Source organism: Micropterus salmoides, unplaced genomic scaffold (genome assembly GCF_014851395.1).
Source record: "Micropterus salmoides isolate LMB-PRFRI ecotype aquatic unplaced genomic scaffold, ASM1485139v1 Ms_hic_scaffold_14, whole genome shotgun sequence".
Lineage (NCBI taxonomy): Eukaryota > Metazoa > Chordata > Actinopteri > Centrarchiformes > Centrarchidae > Micropterus > Micropterus salmoides.
Window position 1 is genome coordinate 29,073,351 of NW_024040485.1, and position 20,605 is coordinate 29,093,955.

At 40.0% G+C, this 20,605-nt stretch overlaps 2 protein-coding genes across 5 annotated transcripts in view; one reads left to right on the plus strand and one right to left on the minus strand.

Annotated features, from left to right (window-relative positions):
- Positions 1 to 1,922: 1,922 nt before the first annotated feature.
- odr4 (odr-4 GPCR localization factor homolog) lies at positions 1,923 to 11,629 on the minus strand. Its single transcript, XM_038718887.1, has 14 exons — positions 11,510 to 11,629; positions 9,535 to 9,636; positions 9,142 to 9,257; positions 8,750 to 8,842; positions 7,532 to 7,638; positions 7,410 to 7,446; positions 7,122 to 7,265; positions 6,937 to 7,032; positions 6,507 to 6,554; positions 5,254 to 5,373; positions 5,053 to 5,167; positions 3,844 to 4,047; positions 2,370 to 2,423; positions 1,923 to 2,074 (listed from the first exon to the last, which is right to left on the minus strand). Exons 4-14 carry the CDS (start codon positions 8,831 to 8,833, stop codon positions 2,004 to 2,006), a joined length of 1,080 nt encoding a protein of 359 aa, XP_038574815.1. The 5' UTR covers positions 8,834 to 8,842; positions 9,142 to 9,257; positions 9,535 to 9,636; positions 11,510 to 11,629; the 3' UTR covers positions 1,923 to 2,003.
- Positions 11,630 to 13,211: 1,582 nt separating this feature from the next.
- The window catches only part of LOC119902594 (nucleoprotein TPR-like), a 40,605-nt gene continuing 33,211 nt past the window's right edge, over positions 13,212 to 20,605 (plus strand). For 3 of the 4 annotated variants that reach the window (XM_038718888.1, XM_038718889.1, XM_038718892.1), the window contains exons 1-7: positions 13,331 to 13,481; positions 15,214 to 15,318; positions 16,172 to 16,236; positions 17,014 to 17,104; positions 17,482 to 17,585; positions 19,682 to 19,846; positions 20,265 to 20,357. In XM_038718888.1, the coding sequence (XP_038574816.1) occupies positions 13,331 to 13,481; positions 15,214 to 15,318; positions 16,172 to 16,236; positions 17,014 to 17,104; positions 17,482 to 17,585; positions 19,682 to 19,846; positions 20,265 to 20,357 (774 nt within the window). Of the gene's footprint in view, positions 13,482 to 15,213; positions 15,319 to 16,171; positions 16,237 to 17,013; positions 17,105 to 17,481; positions 17,586 to 19,681; positions 19,847 to 20,264; positions 20,358 to 20,605 lie in introns of all 4 variants that reach the window. The other variant, XM_038718893.1, reaches the window with a different exon arrangement.

The following is a 20,605-nucleotide window of genomic DNA, read 5'->3' on the forward strand; positions in this document are numbered from 1 at the left end:
GGATCTGGGAAAGTCGCAGATATGTGGCTGTCTCTCTTTTCTCATCATTTTCTGACCTTTCGGCATTTGGTGGATTTTTAATCACTTTTATTTCCCTATGATTGTTTTGTCTCTCTTCTCTCGGTTTTCCAGCCTTTCAGGATTTGTTGAATAAGCTGGTGTCTTTTGTGCTGTCCTATTTCTTACTGTGCACTGTCTTACTATGCTCCCTCACTCACATATTTGTTTACACAGACAGAGCCACACCAGTTTGCCCTGTGTATCTAGTTGTGTCATCTTCCATTATTCTGTCGTTTAATGTAGACTATTCTGTTTTGGCTGAAGATTCTGTTGTATTGTCTATCAGACAAGAGCATTTTAACACAACATAGCCTTCGGGCTGCGTTGTTCACACGTGAATGGTGTATTTTTTTTATTTTTTAAATCCTATATGTTTACGTGCATTGTCACACAGAACTCACATCTGAAAGAAAAGTCCCCCATCGTGCAGCAAAGGGTGTTACACACCTTCAACAAGCCCGTGTGACACCAAAATGTGTGACCTATCAGATTCTGTGACCCAGATGGCAAGTTAAGCGCCAGAGGCTTTGTGGACGATGTGAAGCAGCTACAGTTTGGTTGGGTTTAGGCACCAAAAGTACTTGGTTATGGTTAGGAAAACATCGTCATTTGGGTGTAGTCACAGAATCTGATAGGTCACAGATTTTGGTGTTACATCGGCATCGGTTCTCACTCTGCATTGGAGGGTTTAACAACCTACTACATTACATTTACATTTATTCATTTAGCTGATGCTTTTATCCAAAGCGACTTACAATTGCTATACATGTCAGAGACGCCTCTGGAGTAACTAGGGGTTAAGTGTCTTGCTCAGTGGTCCACAATGGTGGATGTGTCCCACACCAAAGGCAAGCATCTTATCTATGCGCCATCACCACCCCACTACCACTCTGCCCTCGTTGGTTTCGGATGGCACTCAATGCGTTGGACCCTCTGCATGAACGGAGTAGTATGTAGCTGCAGTACCGGAGGCTGCAGTTTCAGGACCGCAATTCTAGGACCGGAACTGCATTTCTAGGACCCTTGTTTACTTTGATACTGCCAGCTAGCTAATCGGCTAGCCGGCTACTCTTGACAGCCCCCCGAAGCCAACAACCATCACAGAGTGTATGCCTACACATAAGTTACTGATTATATCCATGTCGACCGGTTAACCCTACAGCTGCGCACATCGGCCTCACGGCCTAGCAGGCAGGGTTAACCTCCTTCGTGTTGCCACTCCACTAGATGGCCTTGTCACAAAACAACTACGTTTCTAGAACTGCGGTCCCAGGATTGCGGATTCTGGGGTCCTGAAACTGCAGCCTCCGGTACTGCAGCTACATAATATTGGGTGAACGCGCAAACTGAGTGGAAGTATGAAGGGAGAGGGAGTAGCAGGTACTTTCGGAAAAGGCCTTGGCAAGATACAGGGCCAAGATAAATCAGATTTGCGGCTCGAGACATTAGAGGACCCGCTGGTCTCGATAGCAGTATCGATAAGCTCGGACCTTAACTTATTAACATTATGATGTTGAACAGGGTCAGATTATTGAATCTAGTTTGTCATATAATGGTGACATTCATTACTGACTTAGTTTGACTTCATTTTTGCACAGAAAAGCTTTTATTTTTTCCGCCAGGTGCAGGAAAAGCTCTGTCGCTCCGTTCTACTGTAGAAAGCAGTCCTGTGCCTACAGTTTTTGCCAAAGTAGGCATTATTAATTAGAGATTTTCTTTTAATTTCTTTCCCAGCTTTGCATAAAAATATTGATATCATGATATAACGGGCAAAGGTCAGGAACATTGTTTTCAGTCGGTCAAATTAATGATCCTAAAAGTTTTCACTACTGCACTTTGTGATTAAAGCAACAGACACTTTGTAGAAATGGCACAAACACTTTATTTGGTGTGTGTGTGTGTGTGTGTGTGTGTGTGTGTGTGTGTGTGTGTGTGTGTGTGTGTTAAACGTCACTGAGATACAGCATCGAGGCAGCAGTGGCAAGCATGGCGACAGCAGCGGCCATTGCAACACCTAAAAAACACAGAGGAAACTGAGTGCAGCGCTTCACAAATACAATCACACATCATGCTTTTAATGTTGTAATGTCAAGAAGTCGATTGGTAACAAATTAAAAAGCGTGACCGGTATATCATAGTAGATTTATTATTTTAGCACAGTACTTATTGCCAGATAAGGCCCTAACACTAACACACACTGTGAGAAAAAAGTGTACACAGTCTGCAGAATGATTTGCTTTACTCGACTCTTATAGTGAGGAGAATCTTTCTAAAACTAAGTGTAGGCGTTTGAGAGGAAAGTGTTTTACCAATGTAGCTGTTCCTCTTGGGCTCCCGCGCTTCAACAGTTCCCACAATGGGCTCTGAAAACAAAAAACAAAAAAACACACAACTTCATACAATAATTTACCAACAAAAATAACCTGGAAATCAGACATATTTACATTTACATTGACTGTAATAACGGTCTGGAGGGCATCTTTAATATTCTTCTACAAATTACACAAATTTTCAAAGACAGTAGGCAAAACAAATAGGGTTCATATAGATGAAAGATAATAGCTAAATTTAACTATGGTTTTTAAAATGTGACTGACCATTAGCGGTTCACAGCTGATGCCATCACCAGTCTCAATATAAACCTCACCTCTGGTTCCACTGCCCCTGGGGCGAGTTCATTCTCAAAATGTCTGCGACGTTTTTGGATTGAACCAACATGTTTCCTTGAAACGTTGTGCAACGTTCTGCAACGGGCTTCGAGGTATGCTTTATCCCCTTTGGTGTGCGTGTCACAGGTGTTTAACAGGATGTTTGATCTCTTGCTGAGGATTGGCTGAATCAAGTCCTGCCTACTTTGATCCCGCGTTTGTGGCTTGGTGGGAAGACTCTGGAGGACAGTTCTTGTAGTACTGTGCACACTAGAAGGGTTTTTACCTCTCTGTCAGTGTCACACTGCCTTTTATCACTGGAAAGCAGTTTTCCCGAATTTTAACAGGACGGTCTGGACAGAATTTAATCTTTTTTTGTCCCCAACAAAGGAAATTCAGATAAAAAATTTACACAGATATTATCCTTACAATGAATTTATTCAAGTTTAGATCTGATATGTCCTTTTTATGCTCTTTTTGTGAGTCAGAGATCGTTTCCTCATTTATTTTACGAGTGTACTTTTCCATATGATTTTTGGTTACAAATCGTATTATTAATATGGGAATCTCATAATATCTTGGTCCCTTTATCTGAAAGTATGGTCTTATTTTTGACTGTGAAACTGCTGATCTGGTTAAGTTGTTATGTTTTCTGAGTAAACATCAATAATATTAAATTGCAAAAAGCAAATTGTATGCAGTGTGTATATATATATATATATATATATATATATATATATATATATATATATATATATATATATATATATATATATATATATATATATATATATATATATATATATATATATATATAGCTTTAAAGACATCCAATATTTTGAAACATATTATAGACAGAATTTAGCTGCCATCTATTTATTTTTATTTATTTATCCTGTTTGTTTCTCATGTGTTTGTTTTGTTTTCTTAGGTTAGGCTAAAACATAATTGTGTATATTCCCTGCGGTCCCCAGTGAGATCTGTCTAGGAAACGGTGCTAGGATTTTTGCCGACGTGACACCTTCTATCAGAATGTGATCTGAATTAAAACAGTTTTGGTGAGAAAATCCTACTTTATAAACTGAAATCGTGAACCACGTGGCAGATACTGTGCACACACACGCTCTTTCCCTACCTGCTGCAACATCTCTCTCTATAATTTCAGCAGGCGTTTCCTGCCTGGTATCCAAGTCTTCCTCGGCTGCGTCAATGTCCAACATCTCCTTCAGCCTGTCGGTCACCTCGGACAGGCCTTCGTCACTGAACTGGTAGTCACACACACAGACTGGCCCGCTCGCTTTTAGCGGACAGAAGATACGACGAGGGAGAGAGAATTGCTCTAAAAAGGGAGATATGGAGAGTCAGAGGCACAGTGAGAGGAGAAGAAGACATGCTTTGTTAATCCTGCAAGGGGAAATTCAATGTTTTTTTTAATTAGTAACCTAGAAGCTCACAGTGTTTACATCTTATTTTATTTTTGTGTTAAAATCATTGGATCCTTTTTTCTCTGTGTTGAAGGCTTTGTTTTAGCTACCGAGTGAGGCATCTCACTTCTATTCGATCTTTTTTGGGTGTTGCACATGCAAAGTACCTAGGTAAGGACAACTAGCCAATCAGAAGCAGAGTAGGGCGGGTCCTGACAAGCCAGTAACCAGGTCGTTCAGCCATACGAGATCCCTAACCAGCTAAGCAACCTAAACTGGAGTTTTAGAGTGGTAAGTTATTTATTTGGAACACATTTATCTTCCTTACATATCGTTTTAACTACATCACAGTAACAACTTTATGTCCATTGTCTGCCTGGAAGGTTTCTAACGTTCGGTAGGGAGGGTGGAGGTGAGTGGAAGCAGCGTGCAGACGTCAGCTCAGTGGGTTTCTCTTTTTGGGGGCTAGCCGCTAGGCGAGCATTATGATGCTCGTTACAAAGTGACACAGATAGTTTACAGAAGTAAAGGCTGGACTAGAATCCAGCTCCAGACGGAGTCGCTGTTCCATATATGGTCACGTGCTCCCACAATATGGGCAGGGCAACGCTCAGTCTGCCTGTTCCGCCCAGCAACAACAGCCTGCTAACATGTCTCAGGTCTTGGCCAATCAGAAGACAGTAGACTTTGAGAGGGGGTGCCTTAAAGAGACAGGAGCATCTACAGCTTGTTTCAGATAGAGGCTGACATGAAGGCCTACATGTCAGTATTAGAAATATAAATTTTTTTTGGAACTTTGAATCATGCAAAGCTGCCATACAGGAGTCACAGAACTACAATATAGGACTCGAAAAGCAGTATAAGCAGTATCTTTGCTGGGATTGGTTGATCAAACTCTGGTTAGCCTTCTGTGTGTGTACCTGTCTGTTGCTTGTTTCTGCTGCTGCCCTTGCTCTCCTCCTCCGATATCTGCAGCTCCTCCAACAGCATCTGAACCCTTGTGGCCACCGTAGAAACCACATCCCTCTTCAGCAGCTGCCCACATTGAAGATTTTATTACAAAATGGTGGATCCTTCATTCGGGTTTTAATTTGTGAACGTCTACTGAATTAAAGCATTACCTTCTCGGCCAGTTTGGCCTTTGGTTTGTTGCTGTGAATGTAAGCTCTGCTGTGGATCGCGTCTCTGACTGACACGCTGCCTCCACACTGCCGGACCACATCTGTTGACCTCTGGTCGTCCTAACACACAGGGAATCACGGTCCTCTTTTATGAACAGCATGTACAACAATTCATTAAGCCATGATCAATGATTTTACCAAACCCTGAAGTAGCATTCACAAAGGAGTCACTGGCAATACATACACACCGATCAGCCATAACATTATGACCACTCACAGTTGAAGTGAATGACACTGATTATTTCTTGTTTCTAAGATGTTGCCTGTCCGTTGGTGGGAGATATTAGGCAGCAGGTGAACACTGTGACCTCATAGCTGATGTGCTAGAAGCAGGAAAAAAAATAGGCAAGTGTAAGGATATGAAAAAAAAAAATGGGCCAAACTGTGATGGCTAGACACCTGGCCATAGCATCTCCAAAACTGCAGCTCCTGTGGAGAGTTACAGGTGTTGTGCAGAGTTTTTGCATGCCCGCCAACAATTGCATGCACCTTGCATATATGCTGAGAAAAGATGCAAATCTCGGCAGGTAGCCTACATCATCTGTTCTGCCCAATTATGCATCCACCTCTTCCTTTTCAGACACACTGATCAAACGTGGTTATCACCCCATATTGTTGCTGAATCTCAAGGAATGCTACTTCTACTAAGTGTAATAAAATATAGACGACTCTCAATATTCATAAAATATATATTTTGAATCATTTATCACCACTGAACAGCCACCCACAAACAGTTACCTACTTGGAGGTGCATGCAATTCTCCGCGGGAATGCACAACACTGGCCTGCATTGATCAGTACCAACCAAAAGTGGTCCAAGGAAGGAAAAGCAGTGATCCGGCGACAGGGTCATGGCCGGCCAAGGCTCACGATGCACGTGGGGAGTGAAGCCTGGCCCGTGTGGTTCGATCCAACAGACAAGCCACTGAAAGTTAAATTGCGGCTCAGGGCTGTTTCAGCAGCAAAAAGGGAGGCCTACATTATGACCAGCAGGTGGTCATAATCTCATGGCGGATCGGTGTATACATATAGTGTTTATACAGTATACAACATTCAATGCAATTCATTTTTAGTGAAAATTGGAAAACTTTTATTACATTTTCAAAAGTGGTGGACAACAAAACTATTCCTTATTGTGACATGTAGTTGTTAAGCCAAACGTGTGTTTTTGTAAGTGTGTTTATGTCTCTTACCGGAGTGATGAGCAGCTGAGCTGTGTACGACTGTCTCACATTCCTCCTCTACAGAGAAACATCAGAGTAACACAGTGGGAAAAATTACTCCTGTCTCTCCAGAGAATCAGATAAGGGAATCATTTTTGGGGAGTGTTTTTGTTATATTTATATTTATCCATATTTGTATAGCATGACGAAGCCACGATGGGCATCCAAACTACTTATGATGTCACAAATCCTGCTCGAACCCACACGTCTTAAACTGAGAATTAACGTGAGCACAGAGAAACGTTCCCTCCTCGGCAGATGAAAGTGAAATCACCCCAAAGTGCCCTTGAGCAAGGCTCTAAAAATATAGGTTTGTTAGCGACTCGCGTTTAGGTAAATACAGGTTTTATAGATTTCCTTTCTCAACTGTTTTTTTGAGTGTTGATTAGATTTGTATAACCTGTCCGGCTGAGAGCTCTGCGTCCTCCGGCAGCTTTTTCCCGTCGATCAAACAAACTCCACTTTGAATCTGGTGCGCCCACACTCTTAGTCCCTCCTGAAACAAAGCATGACCTGAGAACAGTTCCACTGAAGCACACACTGCTTATTTGTGTGTGAGTGTGTGGGGAGTGTAAACGCACTAACCTTAAGACATTTATCCATGCTTTCTGTATTGGTTCCGTTGTCTGGTAGTGGTACCAACAAGTCCACATTTAAACAGCATGACACCACGCTCCAGGAGGAAGACACACCTGACTGGTACTTCCAGTCAGCAGGCTTGGCCATGCTCTGGAACGGCATATCAAACACAACCTCCTCAGTTCAAAACCATTTATATTGCAAATTTTAGGAATTAAATGTAAAGGTTTGAGTACGTGTAACGACTGCAGATGGAACTTGTTGCTTTGTGAGGAATGAAAGCTGCAAACTAACCTTGGGATCTTTGATGTCAAAGGTTCTGCAGACAGTTCTGATATGTGGGGGTTAAAGAACATCCACACACGGTATCTGGTGGCTTCCTGATCCAGTGAGAAGGCTGGGTAAAAAAAGGATACTTCCTGGTTTTGGGGTTGACGTGCAGTGCGACGCAGTCTGTGGCGTCGTCATCTGCAGGGATCCACAGATGCTCTGAGGAGATCAGGTTCTCCACTGCAAAAACCAGCTACACAAACACACACAAGGATCAGATTAATCTAACACACTCACAGGTACATGAACGTAACCCAAAGCAGATGTGAAAATGTCCTTCCAGAGCTTCCTTTCCAGATCATTACTGTACATAAAGCATTTATTTCACTTTGTTTCAAATGAACGCTATTGTTGCTCTGTGTCTGCTGGATGTGTCAGTAGGTAACACATTTCTTCCTGCCTTACTGAGAGGAGTTTTTCAGTTGCTGCTGTTAACTAAATATTATAAAGAGTACGACCTAGACCTGCTCTATATGAAAAGTGCAATGAGAGAACTTTTGTTCTGAATTGGTGCTATATAAATAAAACTTCATTGCATTGTGCTTCCTTATTTGAAACTCTGTATTGTGGTGTGCCAGAAGGTTCTGTCCTGAGTCTAGGGCTGCGCGATATTAGAAAAAAACAAAAACAGATGACTTTAATTGCTTTATTCAAAAAAATTTAAGCATCCTAGAATTGTTGGGATGATTTTTGTGGGGGAAAATGCATAGAAAATAAATAAGCTGAACATTTTACTTTTAGTCTGAAGGGCGTTTTGAGTGCATACTATCCTTTCTTAAGCTTTAATGCATTAAACATATTTTTAACAATAAAGAAAAAAGCTTTTTTTCTTTATCTTTTTTGTATTTCTTTTTCTTTTCTGTTTCTTTTTCGGCTGGGTTTACAAAACCACTTAGTGTGACAGACTTGTAGATTAGTCATGGAAAATGAGCACCGTGTGAGTTTTCCTTTTTTGTATCCAGCAGCTAAAAAATTAAGTTTGAGGTTATTTGACTTGCTTGACATTGCATGTCCTGCGATGTGACTGTTGCACATGGGCACATTGTATAAGCTTCCCCATGCACAGAAAATAATTGCTTTAAACGTATCTCCAATCACTGCGATGCGAGACACTTAACCCCTAGATGCTCCAGAGGCGTGCGACCTCTGACATATATGGCAATTGTAAGTCGCTTTGGATAAAAGCTTCAGCTAAATGAATAAATGTAATGTAATGGAAATTTGTGTACTATCGGCCGATAATTTATTAGATCAATGATTACCGTGCATCCCTAACACATATAGTGTGTTTACATGAATCTCACCTGACGGAGTGTGGTTAGTGTGTCCTTGGCATCAGTATCAGCAATGATGAAGACTCCCAATACAGACAGTCCTCCAGGCAGCATCCTAGACAGCTGAAAACCAGAAGCATGTTTACAGTTTAAAAGCCTGCAGAACCACTTCAGCTGTTTTGTCATTTAACACCATGCCTTTGATTCTATAATTATCATTACATGGAGCTATTTATGTATTTTAACGACTTCTACCCTGTGAAAGTTTTTCTGTTGTTGTTTTTGTTCTGCTCATTATCATTTGTTGACTGTTTAAGGTCCTTGTACCAGCAAAGCGTGTCCCAGTATGTTCTCCCCGCTCTGAATTATTAATACTCAAGACCACACGAGCGCGTATCAGGGTATCGTTCTTCTTCGCCTACCTGTCGAGCATGCTCAGTCACAAACTCCTTGTCCGAGAGTTACCAGCTGCTGAAGTAGACCCCTCCCTCTGAGGCGTCCGAGCTGCCGCGACGACAAAATCCCTTTGGGTGGAGCTCTGAAATGTTTAGTGATAAATATAAATCTCTATTCACTCCACATCCAGTCATGCATGTATATCATGAAATACAACACTTCAAACAAAACCTAGACCCTTGTTGACAGATACATAAACCAGTTTACAACATCATTTTCTCTACAGCAGTCAGGGATATCTTGCTTTTTTGATAGCAAACTGTTATATCTGGTCTGATGCTGTATTCTGAGCTGGAAGGAAACCAAACAAGTGAGCAAAATCTGATCTACAGACAGATGTTATTGTTGTGTGACCTTACCTGTCCAATCAGCAGCCTGTGACTGGACCTGCGTTTGTTCACATAGTTTGGACAGATATCCTTCCACAGAATCTTCTACTATATAGCCACGCCCCATAACGCCTAATGAGGGAGTGGTAAGAGATGGAGAGGTGATACAACATATACATACACAACAACGCCACTGTTTTAATTTATATCAATATGTCTGCAATGAGAAAGTGTTGGGGGAGGGAGCTGTGGACGATCATGGCTAAACAAGTGACGACTTCACAAAAGGCGTCACATTTCATGTTATCTACAAAAATTCAGTTCCAATTTGCAGCTTCCGAAATGGCAGTTAAGAGAAAAGTTAAGGTAGAATCAGGTCCAGATCAAAAAACCACAATGCCTAGAGCTGTAAAATCGGACAGAAGCTGATTAATTTGACAGCCCTTGGCAATGTGTTTTTTTAACTGCAACTGGTCTAATATGGCCTACATGTAAAAAAACAACAACAACAACATAAACTAAACAAAATTATAAACACAAAACTTTTGTTTTTGTCCCCATCCATCATGAGCTGAACTCAAAGATCTAAGACTTTCTCTATGTACACAAAAGGCCTATTTCTCTCAAATACTGTTCAAAAATCTGTCAAAATCTGTGTTAGTGAGCACTTCTCCTTTGCCGAGAGAATCCATCCACCTCGCAGGTGTGGCATATCAAGATGCTGATCAAACAGCATGGGATTGCACAGGTGTGCTTTAGGCTGGCCACAATAAAAGGCCACTCCAAAAAATGTGCAGTTCCATCACACAGCATAACGCCACAGATGTCACAAGTTTTGAGGGAGCGTGCAGTTGGCATGCTGACTGCAGGAATGTCCACCAGAGCTGTTGCCTGTGAATTGAATGTTCATTTTTTCTACCATAAGCCATCTCCAAAGGCATTTCAGAGAATTTGGCAGTGCATCCAACCGGCCTCATAACCGCAGACCACGTGTAACCACACCAGCCCAGGACCTCCACATCCAGCATCTTCACCTCAGCCACCCGGACAGCTTCTGCAACAATCGGTTTGCATAACCAAAGGGTTTTTCCTCAAACTGTCATGGAACCGTCTCAGGGAAGCTCATCTGCATGCTCGTCCTGACTGCAACTAAGCACAGCCATTGAAGAGGAGTGGACCAACGCTCCACAGGCCACAATCAACAACCTGATCAACTCTGTGCGATCCTGACTGGTTTCTGGACCCCCACAATACAATGAAACTGCACATTTTTGCAACATAAGGGTTGCGTTTATAACTTTGTTCAGTTTATAAATTGTGTTTTTATTTTCATTTTCACAAATACAATAAAGCGGGGTTTTTTTAATTAGCCTCTCAGGAATAATTGACAGCTCTTGGCATAGTGGTTTTTGATCTTGACCTGGTTTAATGCAGTCTATATACAAAAAACCAACATAAATTTTCGTGTTTTTTGCATTTTCCTAAATACAGTAAGACCTTTAAAAACTTAAGCCTCTCTTCGAAAATCTAGTCCAGATTTGACAACTGTAAGCCTAGTTTTTTTTTCTTTTTTTTTTTTTTTTTTGGACCTGATCTAATGCAGTCTATATGCGAATAAAAACATACATTTTCACTATTACAATTAAAGGTTTCACAAATGAGACAATTATTAAAGAGACTTTAGCCTCTCTGGGACAATCTTGTCCACATTCGACAGCTCTAGATAGTGGTTTTTGATCTGGACCTGAGCATCCCTTAACTTTCCTCTAACTGCCGAATCAGAAGCTAACTTAAGGGTCATATTTGACGACTTAATTAAAATCAACAAGTTGTTAAACCACGTAAAACATATGTACAGTTGAGTGCTAACAGTATCTGCCCCTCTGACTTTAGCTAGCCGATTTACTACAATTACAATTTACTACATTCAGCAGACGTTAGCTGGTCGAAGCTGCTATTTAAAACAGTTCCTCCAGCTTGAACTTAAAGAACATTGTTCACCTACCGAGAGACAGAAAGTAAAATGTGAACCAGGAGGCAGGTAGCTTGCTATTTCATGTTGACAGCAGGCAGCGGTTCGTCAGCACAGCACAAAAAACTCATTTTACAACAATGCTTTGCGCTGTGACGATATGACGCTATGACGCTGTGACGCTATGGCGTACTTCCGTCGCGCGTCTGGATCGTAATCGAAAAGTTACCAACAACTAAAGGGATGAATGAGGTTTATTTATCTTCAGGATAAATTGGGAAGCTGGGAACATCATCCCAACACTTTTTGAAAGCATTTGTTCAAAATATAAAAACATAATAGATGATAATGCAGAAATCAGTCCTCTGTTTGTTTGTTTTTTAGCTAAAGTTGCACATTTTGCTTCTATATTTACATTCCATGTTTATTATTGTGCAAATAAATCTTCCCCAAATGCATTTTCATTTGTTATTAAAGATGAGATAATGTAAAATGTACCTTTATTAATCCCCCAGTGCACAAATAATTTATTTGCCATGTTGACTTAATTTGGAAGTGTTGGTTGTTTTGGGGTAAGTTTTTACAATAATAAAAAAGCTTTACCGGGCTCTTTAGATGTTTTTTTTTCTCTCACTATTTTGCCCTGTCTCATGCACAATAAGAGTAATATACACCCAAATCATAACATTTTTAAATTTGGTTAACATATTAATATTTTGTTATGTAAAAGATCACTTAACTTGAGGGCACTGATGATTTGGTAATAAAAACACATTTTTATTTATTAAAAAAGAAGAGTTTGCCCTTGTCCGTTAAATGATTGTCCACCCTGTGAAATTGTGGAATCCCCCCATTTAAGGAAAGTCCATCCACTGTAGTGACATCGCGACCATAGTTTTTTTGTCTCTTCAGTAGTGGGACGTTCAGTGGTAGAGTTGAGGGAGTTGCTGACTTTCCAATAGAAATTTTACTTTTGCCAAAGCTTAACACGTCCACCCTGTCATCTTGATATTTCAAAATAATAATTAAAATAATAATTCAGTCACACCACACATGATCCATTGCGTTAAATAGCTAAATGGGGAAGGGGCAATAACATGCAGATAAAAAACTACATCCAAATATCACAGTTTAATCCAAAAGAACAAAAGAATATGTGTGCAAATAGTATGAGATACATTTTTTTAATAAATTTAAAGATTTGAAAGCAAATTCATAGCTCTGATTTTGTCAACGCTCCAAATGTCAACCCATAATTATCTAACATGTGTGGGAGCTCAGCTAATATATATTTCTACAACTTATGTGTCTAATATTTATGACTACACAAAAAGTAGTGTTAAGGTTGAAGGCACTCTACGGTGACATTGCTATAAATATATACACATTGTATACACACTATATACAATTATTTACAATTTATAGAAAGCCAACAATTCCAACCTTGAGCAAGATAAAGTCAAAAACATAATCAAGTCTTTTTATTTGCGTGCTGTGGCGTTGTGGAGGCTGATGGCTGAAGGAACTAATGAGAATTTGTTTTTTTACTTTTCTTGTCGCTATTTTTCAGAACAGAACTAATGCTTTCAAAAAGTGAGGGGGATAAAATCAGCCATTTCAAAACGTTGTGAGGACATGTCCCCCTGCGTAAATGACGCCTGTAGTTTTTCACTTTGCTCTGTGATCTAACTTGATTGTCAAAGATTGTTTTATTTTGAAAGTTTAGAGCGGATATGACGCTCTCTCAGTAAGTGATCAGCGGGTTTGCGGATGGTGAAACAGCCAAACATTCTTTTTATACCGGAGTTTGGTGCCGATTTACTGTTTAATATTTTGGGGGGCGGATAGGTGGAGATGGCGGCCGTCCTGCTGCAGGTTCTGGAAAGGACGGAGTTGAACAAACTCCCGAAAGGCGTCCAGAACAAGCTCGAGAAGTTTGTAACGGAGCTGCAGAATGCTAACGAGGAGCTCAGGACGCAGCACGAGCGGTTCAAAGCAGACAGCGGTAGGTAGCTGCAACTAAGTAAAAATGAGTTAGCTAATTTTCTAGCTTGTAAGCTTTTATAGAAACCTCATGTTAACATCCAGAATGCTATAAAGCTGTCTTCTGGTGAATTCGGCAAAAAAATAAAAACCTATGTTGTTTGTGATCCACAATGCTTAACCGACAACGGCATGCTAACGTTAGCTAAGTTACGGTGTCACAGTAAGGGCAGGCTAACTTTGGCGGAAGATAAATAACGTTATTTTATTGATGGAATTTGGTGTGGTGTGATATCTTCGGAAATCAGCTAGGGCTGCACTAAACGAGTAATTTAAAAAGATGTCGATTAATCTAACGACTGACTTATTTTTTTTTAATTACTGTATCAATATGACAACTCATTTATCCAAAATAAATTTTAAAAACATCTAATTTATAATTCAATATTTTACTCAATCCTCTTGAAAGAGACACACAATGCACTTTAGAATAATAAAAATATTAATAATAATGAGGTTGATTTATACAGCACTTGCTCTACATTTAAAAACATTTCAAAACAGAGGCAAATTAAATCAAGCAATTCAAAATTACATAAAGTTAAAAGAAATAAAATTCTGCAACAGTGATGCAGTAAAAATGGAAATAGTGTGTGTGTGTGTGTGTGTAGATATAGTAGAGATAGAGATAGAGATATAGAGATAGATAGATATATGGATAGAAATGGAAGAATACACTAAAATTAATAAAAGGCTTTTTCTTGGTGTCTTGAGAAATGATTGAAAAGATGTTCCTGCCGTCCATGTCATTTCTGTGTTATGATACTAATAGTAATAATAACAGACCCTACTTGTCTATAGTTGGCCATATAACTACGCACTGCACCCGACTCTAAACCAATGCTTAATGCTGAAAAAAAGATAAATTCCCATATATTTAATAAAGGCTTGTCTGTTTTTATATTTGTTATAAATTCAAGTGAATTTTGGTGTGACATTTTTAATTTTTTAACTTTACTGAAAAGCAGCTCAGCTGAATTTATGCCCTTGAATTCTGGATTAGGTTAATTCTGGTAAAGTTTAAGAAAAATGTGTTTTCCCATAAATCTATCCTACAATAAAATTATTCCACTTCATTGAGTCAATCTTAGTTTGCAGTTAAGAGTCATAACAATATGATGGTCAATAATAGGGCTGAACAATTTTACTAAATTTCTAGTTGTGATTATTTTGACTGATACTGCAGTTGCAATATGATTTGCGATATTGGAGGGAATAATAATTTTTTCCTAATTATTCTATGTTTCATTGGAAAACACATTTAATTGATTATGGTGGTATTTTTGCAAGGATCTGTACCAAACAAAGATGATTTTTCTGAAGTCTGTAGAATATGATGTGTAGCCCGGGACATCTCTGCAGCACGTCAATATTTAATTTAAAATGGTATGTTTAACAAATATTGCACCTCCTGCGAGTTGAAAATTGCAGTAGGCTGTAATGCAATTTCAATTAGATTTCGATTAATTGTTCAGTCCTAGTCATTAATATTAAAAATCTGCAATCTAATCGTGTGTCCTTTTGCACAATATGATGACAGTTTACAGAGCTGTTAAGCTGCTGCTGATAAAATCTGTTGCTATTTCAAACTAGTCTGTCAATAGACAGACGGTAGTGAAATACATTTGTCCGTGGAGTTGTAAGATGTGTACTGTGTGCTCATGTAATATGTCAAATGCTCTCTGCCCCTACAGAACAGCAATACTTTGATATCGAGAAGAGACTTGCAGAGAGTCAGGACCAGATCCTGTCTGCTACCAGAGACCTGCAGACACTTAAGGAGGAAAATAAAAAACTCAGTGAGTTTTCACAGACATGCTATTAACACACACTTTCCTATCTTCAGTTATTGAGGAAACAGTGCTTCAAGTCAGCAGCGGCTGGCTTAAGGCTTGCTTCTGTTATGGCAATTTGATTTTTCAGATCAACAGCTTAGGCAAACACTTGTCTTCTGCAGAAGGACTCACAGCAACACACAAACGGTGTATACATGTGTGCTCGAATTAGTAAAGAGAGCTCAGTAAGTCTGTTATTTATCCACCGTCGGAGTCAAACTTATCATCCCAAAGAGACACGTTGTCCCTGAAGTCTGGATAACACCGAGAACCGAGATATTTCGACTGTTAGGTTTACGCAGCACATTAAACATGAGTCTCACGGAGTTCAGGGTTACATATGTTTGGAAATGGTATTTATGGAATGCCCATTACACTTTTTAATTAATAATTTTGCTGAAATTATCCATTCTTCAATCCACTGTGCTTTTGTCTTGAAATGGATTAAGGGTTTAACAACAGTAAAGCATTAAAATGTCACAGAACAAGGTTAATTGTTAAATATGTGTTCTGCTTTGCTAGATACAGTCAACAGCTACAGCTTCCATGTTTTCACTGATTGTAAAGTTGTAAAATGATACTGATTTAATATACTTTCAAAAAGCAAGGTCCATTTATCAGTGAAGAAAATCCGCTGAATGAAAAACTTAAGATTAATCCAAATTTGGATGAAGAGAGCACCAGACTGTAACTGGCGTGCTGTCTTGGCCAAGTCTCCCTTGAAAAGAGATGGAGTCTCTAAACATCAAGTTGAACAGACCTGGGCTTTCCTGTTTTTCTGGGCCTCGTTGTGAGCTTAATGTTTCTCTCTGTGCAGACGAAGAGCTGAGCACTTTGAAGGGAATAGAGGGAGAGACCTCTGAAGACAAACAACCACAACAGGTGTGTTTATTATTTTCTGTTGATCGTTGTAATTAAAATATGTAATGCATCAGTCTGTCATGTGTGTCATTTATGACTGATTAGTGTGTAGTGTAATGTAGGGATGCACCAAAATTCTTGTCCAAAGCCAAAATCGAATATAATGAAAAAATTAGTAAGTAAGGAAATTCACATTTTTTCCCCATTTATTTTGCCTTTTTTCCCCCATTGCATAAATTAAACAGTCAAAATGAGCTTTTTACTCAGTGTTTCCCACAGGATGTAGAGAGACTATGTTGGGGGGGGGGGCACCTTATTTTGAAAACCGGATGTTGTCACATGTGTTTCCTCCTCGCGCTAAATTCATCAAGTCCGACCCAGTTTGATAAATAATGTTGTATGTGGTTCTCGTACGGCGTAACATGAAGACTTCACAGCCTCTCTTCAGGCAGGACTCTCATACTGCAACACTTGTCTTTGTAAAGAGACAAACTGACAGGATAAAGTCTCTAACCTGCCTGTCAGCTCGCTCTGGGCCGTTTCAGTTACCATAAAGACTTGAATACGTGTGCACTCTAAATTTACTGCCGACATGTCAACGTAATTGCATTTACTTGGTGTTTTGACTTATTGGGCCGAACACTGAAAGTGCTTTTTTTTATTTTATTTTTTTTTTTGCTATTTTCGGCAGATTAATTTCAGTGGCCGAACATTCGATGCATCCCTAGTGTAATGTATTATAGTTCAATTACTGTGTATAATATAGGTACTTTACTCTGTGTGTGTGTGTGGCTGCAGCAAACCAAGGCCAAGTATGAGATTGAGGCAGAGAAAAGAGAGTTGGCGAGGCTGTTGGAGAAAAGAACGCAGGAGGTGGAAAACCTTACTGGTAAGATGTCAGGTTTACACACACATGCAGAAACAGTCCAAAGACATGTTATCCAGATTTTTAACGCTACAGCACCCAGTATCATATCAGTACATTCCCCTGTACTGCTGTGCCAATTTCCCCTAAAAGGGAATCAATAAAGGAACATCTTTACTTATGTTAATACTGCATGTTATGTTATTTTCAGGCCTTTGGTTACAGTGGTAACAATTAATCTTTGGTTTTTCATGCCAAGTCAAGTCTGTTTTCTTTTTACAGCCAATATCACAAATCAAAATTCACCTTCAGGGGCTTTACAGTCTGTGCAGCAAACAACAGGCTGTCTATTCAGGAAAGCATTAGTGATTTTTGTTTGTGAATTTTGTGTGTGTTTGCAGAGGATGTGAAGCGTCTGAATGAGAAGCTGACAGAAACCAGCAAAGTCAAGATGGAACTGCAGTTAAAACTGGATGATATACAGTCGTCTGAGTCTTCTGTACAGGTACACACAAGAAACCATCACAGCTCAATGTCAAAGCTCATGTGCATTAAACTGCAGTTTGTCCAAATGACCACTAGAGGCCGTCTCCAAGAAAACTCATAATTATGGCTCCTGACCACCAACAAATAAGCTTCTTAAAGGTAGAATCAGTTGGATTTGTCGGTTCTGGTTTGTATACACGACATTCAAAGTTGCTCAACACCAGAAGTGCACACCCTGTGTATGACAAAGCTGCTGCAAAAGTTTTACAACGTTAGTGAAAACATACACTGCCAACAGTAATGTTGTCTCTGACTGGCAGCTTTGGGACTGCTGTGGTAGCCGCGGAGGCTTTTGTGTTGGACAGAAAAGGACTCGGCACTGCAGACCTCAAGTTTCTCAAAACTTGTAAATTGAGATTAGGGGCCTTTCTCATTTCCCAAATTTCTGTCACCTTGATCCTTGAGCGTGTGACCCGGAAATCAATCTCAGCACGCCATCTTGAAGGACATCTCAATTCTTAAAATGCGGATCGAGGATCGAGGAGGCTTGCTGGAGGAGCTATAAGCGAGGATACATTGATGTTTGCAAGAGGCGTGACAAGCAGCTGGACCAACCCATGGCTGGAGCAGGACGCTGCACTGTTCCTGTTGTATCAGTTAAGCCTATTAAAAATAATCAAATGCGCGATCGAACTTCCTGCCCTTCATCGTTTGCGTAGCGCCTTTATAAAGATCCTGTTCTAACCGCATTCCTTAATGTCATTTAACTTTGATATCACTGATGTTGTTATTGTTGAAAGTCATGCGGGATTGTAAGAATGAACAGTAAATAGCGGCTGGATGAAGCGTCTCCCCAGTGACACTGTGCGCATTTACACACGCGCCACAGCAACATAAATTAATAAAAATAAATCTTCCGACACTTCCTGTCAAGTTTATTACTGCAGGGTTTTTTTGTTTTGTCCCACGATATTTGCTGTGACATTACTGCACGGATGGAAATGACTTGACAGCAGCCTTTCTAATCATCAAAGTAAATCGTTAAAGAAAACACTCATGCATCAATATAACACGCAAGAAAGAAATCTCATGGAAAGCTACAGGTGGAGGTGGGAGTAAAACGTCCATGCAGATGCTATAATCGGGACAAAACAGCAGCTGAAGTCAAATTATTAGGCAGCACTGATCTGTTTCATGTTTTAATAGCTTAATAGTGCCCATGTAGTCTGCACGTTATTCCAACAGTAGAGTCCTGTGATGACCGCTGTAATCGGGGCTATATGAGATAAATGTTACTGTGTCATTTTGTAAAGGGACTGATGATGAAACGCTCGTCACATCAAGCTGAGGGCTGTAATGATCTCCTGCTTACAGACCAAAAAGTGGGAGGCCTAGTCTACTGTGTAGCCTGGTGAATGATCAGGCTGCTGTAATATGACTGTTTTTAACAGATAATGTTTATTGTAACCTCGAGATGTTTCTACGTGTTATAATGTTGACAGACACGTTTCTGGATTGTGAAAAAATTATCTGTAGCCTTTAGTGCAAAAGCTGCTCTGACAGAGATCACAGCTCTAGATGATGCAGCTGTGCAACAGGTCTTATTTAATTTACGTCTCTTTAAAATGACGGCTCCGAGGAAAGGACATCTCATTTCGTTAAATGCCCGCTTCCTCCGCTCCTCTCTCCTCGCGTCTCCTCCTCGAGCTCGCATCTTGGGTGGGGGCGGGACTAATGTGCCTCGAGGAGGTGGAAATTTGGGAAATGAGAAAGGCCCTCGGACTACTAGTTTTGGAATGTTACATTTGTTGTGTTAGGAAGGCTGATACTTTAGCGAGCTAACAAAGTCGCCCGCACCTGCCTGTGCAACAGAAATCACACCACCTGAGTTGCTCTTCATCTCCATCCTCTCCTTCAGTGCACTCATTCTACCTTTTAAGCAGTAGCAAAAAAGTCTGAATCTTAATTTAGGTCTTGACTGATCCACTTGCCACAAATCCTCAGGACACTACCGGGTGTGATTTTTAAAATAGTAAATGGATAAAGTGCCTACCAGAAGTCTGTATTTATTTATGTGTTTTATGTGATTATATGATCTGGCTTTGTATGTTTTAGCACCGGGAGAATCGCATGGAGCAGGAGAAGGAGTTACACGAGAAGAAAATCGAGTGGTTAACAGCAGAACTGAAGACCAAAACTGATGAACTGTTGAACATCAACAGAGAGAAAGGCAAAGAGATCCTGGAGCTACAGGGTAGTCTGAAGAACAGCAAGGAGCAGGTAATACACAAACAAAACACACGTAAAATAAAAATGCATTAACTGAATAGCTTGTGTAACTATATTACCACTGAATTTGATCCAGTTAAAGTGCCAGTTAATGTGTGCTGTTCTCTTCACTAGCTTATATTCATTCTTTAGAGGGTTAGAAAACAACCAGATCCATAGTTTTATGGATTTATATTCCAAAATGTCAGGGATTAAATTGTTTGCAAGAAGAAAACCTATTAATAAGTCACAGGTACATAACCCTCAGAGTTAAAAGAGAACTGTTAATCTTGGCCTGTTTAAGTTTTCACTACGGTTCTGTCTGTTTTCAGGTTTCACTGAAATGCCTCATTAAAGATAAAGAGATGATGAGCCGTGGCGTCCAATCCGCAGTGCTAGTGTCTTCTGAAGTAACTTTTCTCTTCAACAGGTGACTGAACTGGAACGTCAGCTCGCTTCTCTGAAGGAAACCAGTGAAAGCCAAAGTAAGAGAGCTGAAGACCTCAACAACAAACTGAAACAGGTAATAAACACACCAGTATACAGTCCAGAGAATTTAATGGACACAGACGAGTATTAAGATTTAGATTTGCTTCTCATTTGATTGTTATGCTGCATGGCTGCATCTGTATTGGAATAGATTATAGCTGGTGTATAGCTCACGGGCTCCTCACACAATCGTGAAGACCCTCAGGTCCTGAAAGCAGGCACTGTTGACTGACTCATGCCCTAGGTGAAGATGAAGTGGGATCTTACAGTAGTCACTGACTT

What these genes read in the sequence shown, in the direction of transcription:
- odr4 (XM_038718887.1), bottom strand. Translation starts at nt 8,833, where the DNA reads ATGCTGCCTGGAGGACTGTCTGTATTGGGAGTCTTCATCATTGCTGAT. An exon ending in CACTAACCACACTCCGTCAG is followed by an intron (nt 7,639 to 8,749) that starts GTGAGATTCATG and finishes GTGTTTGTGTAG; the next exon opens with CTGGTTTTTGCAGTGGAGAA. An exon ending in AGGCCAAACTGGCCGAGAAG is followed by an intron (nt 5,168 to 5,253) that starts GTAATGCTTTAA and finishes CAATGTGGGCAG; the next exon opens with CTGCTGAAGAGGGATGTGGT.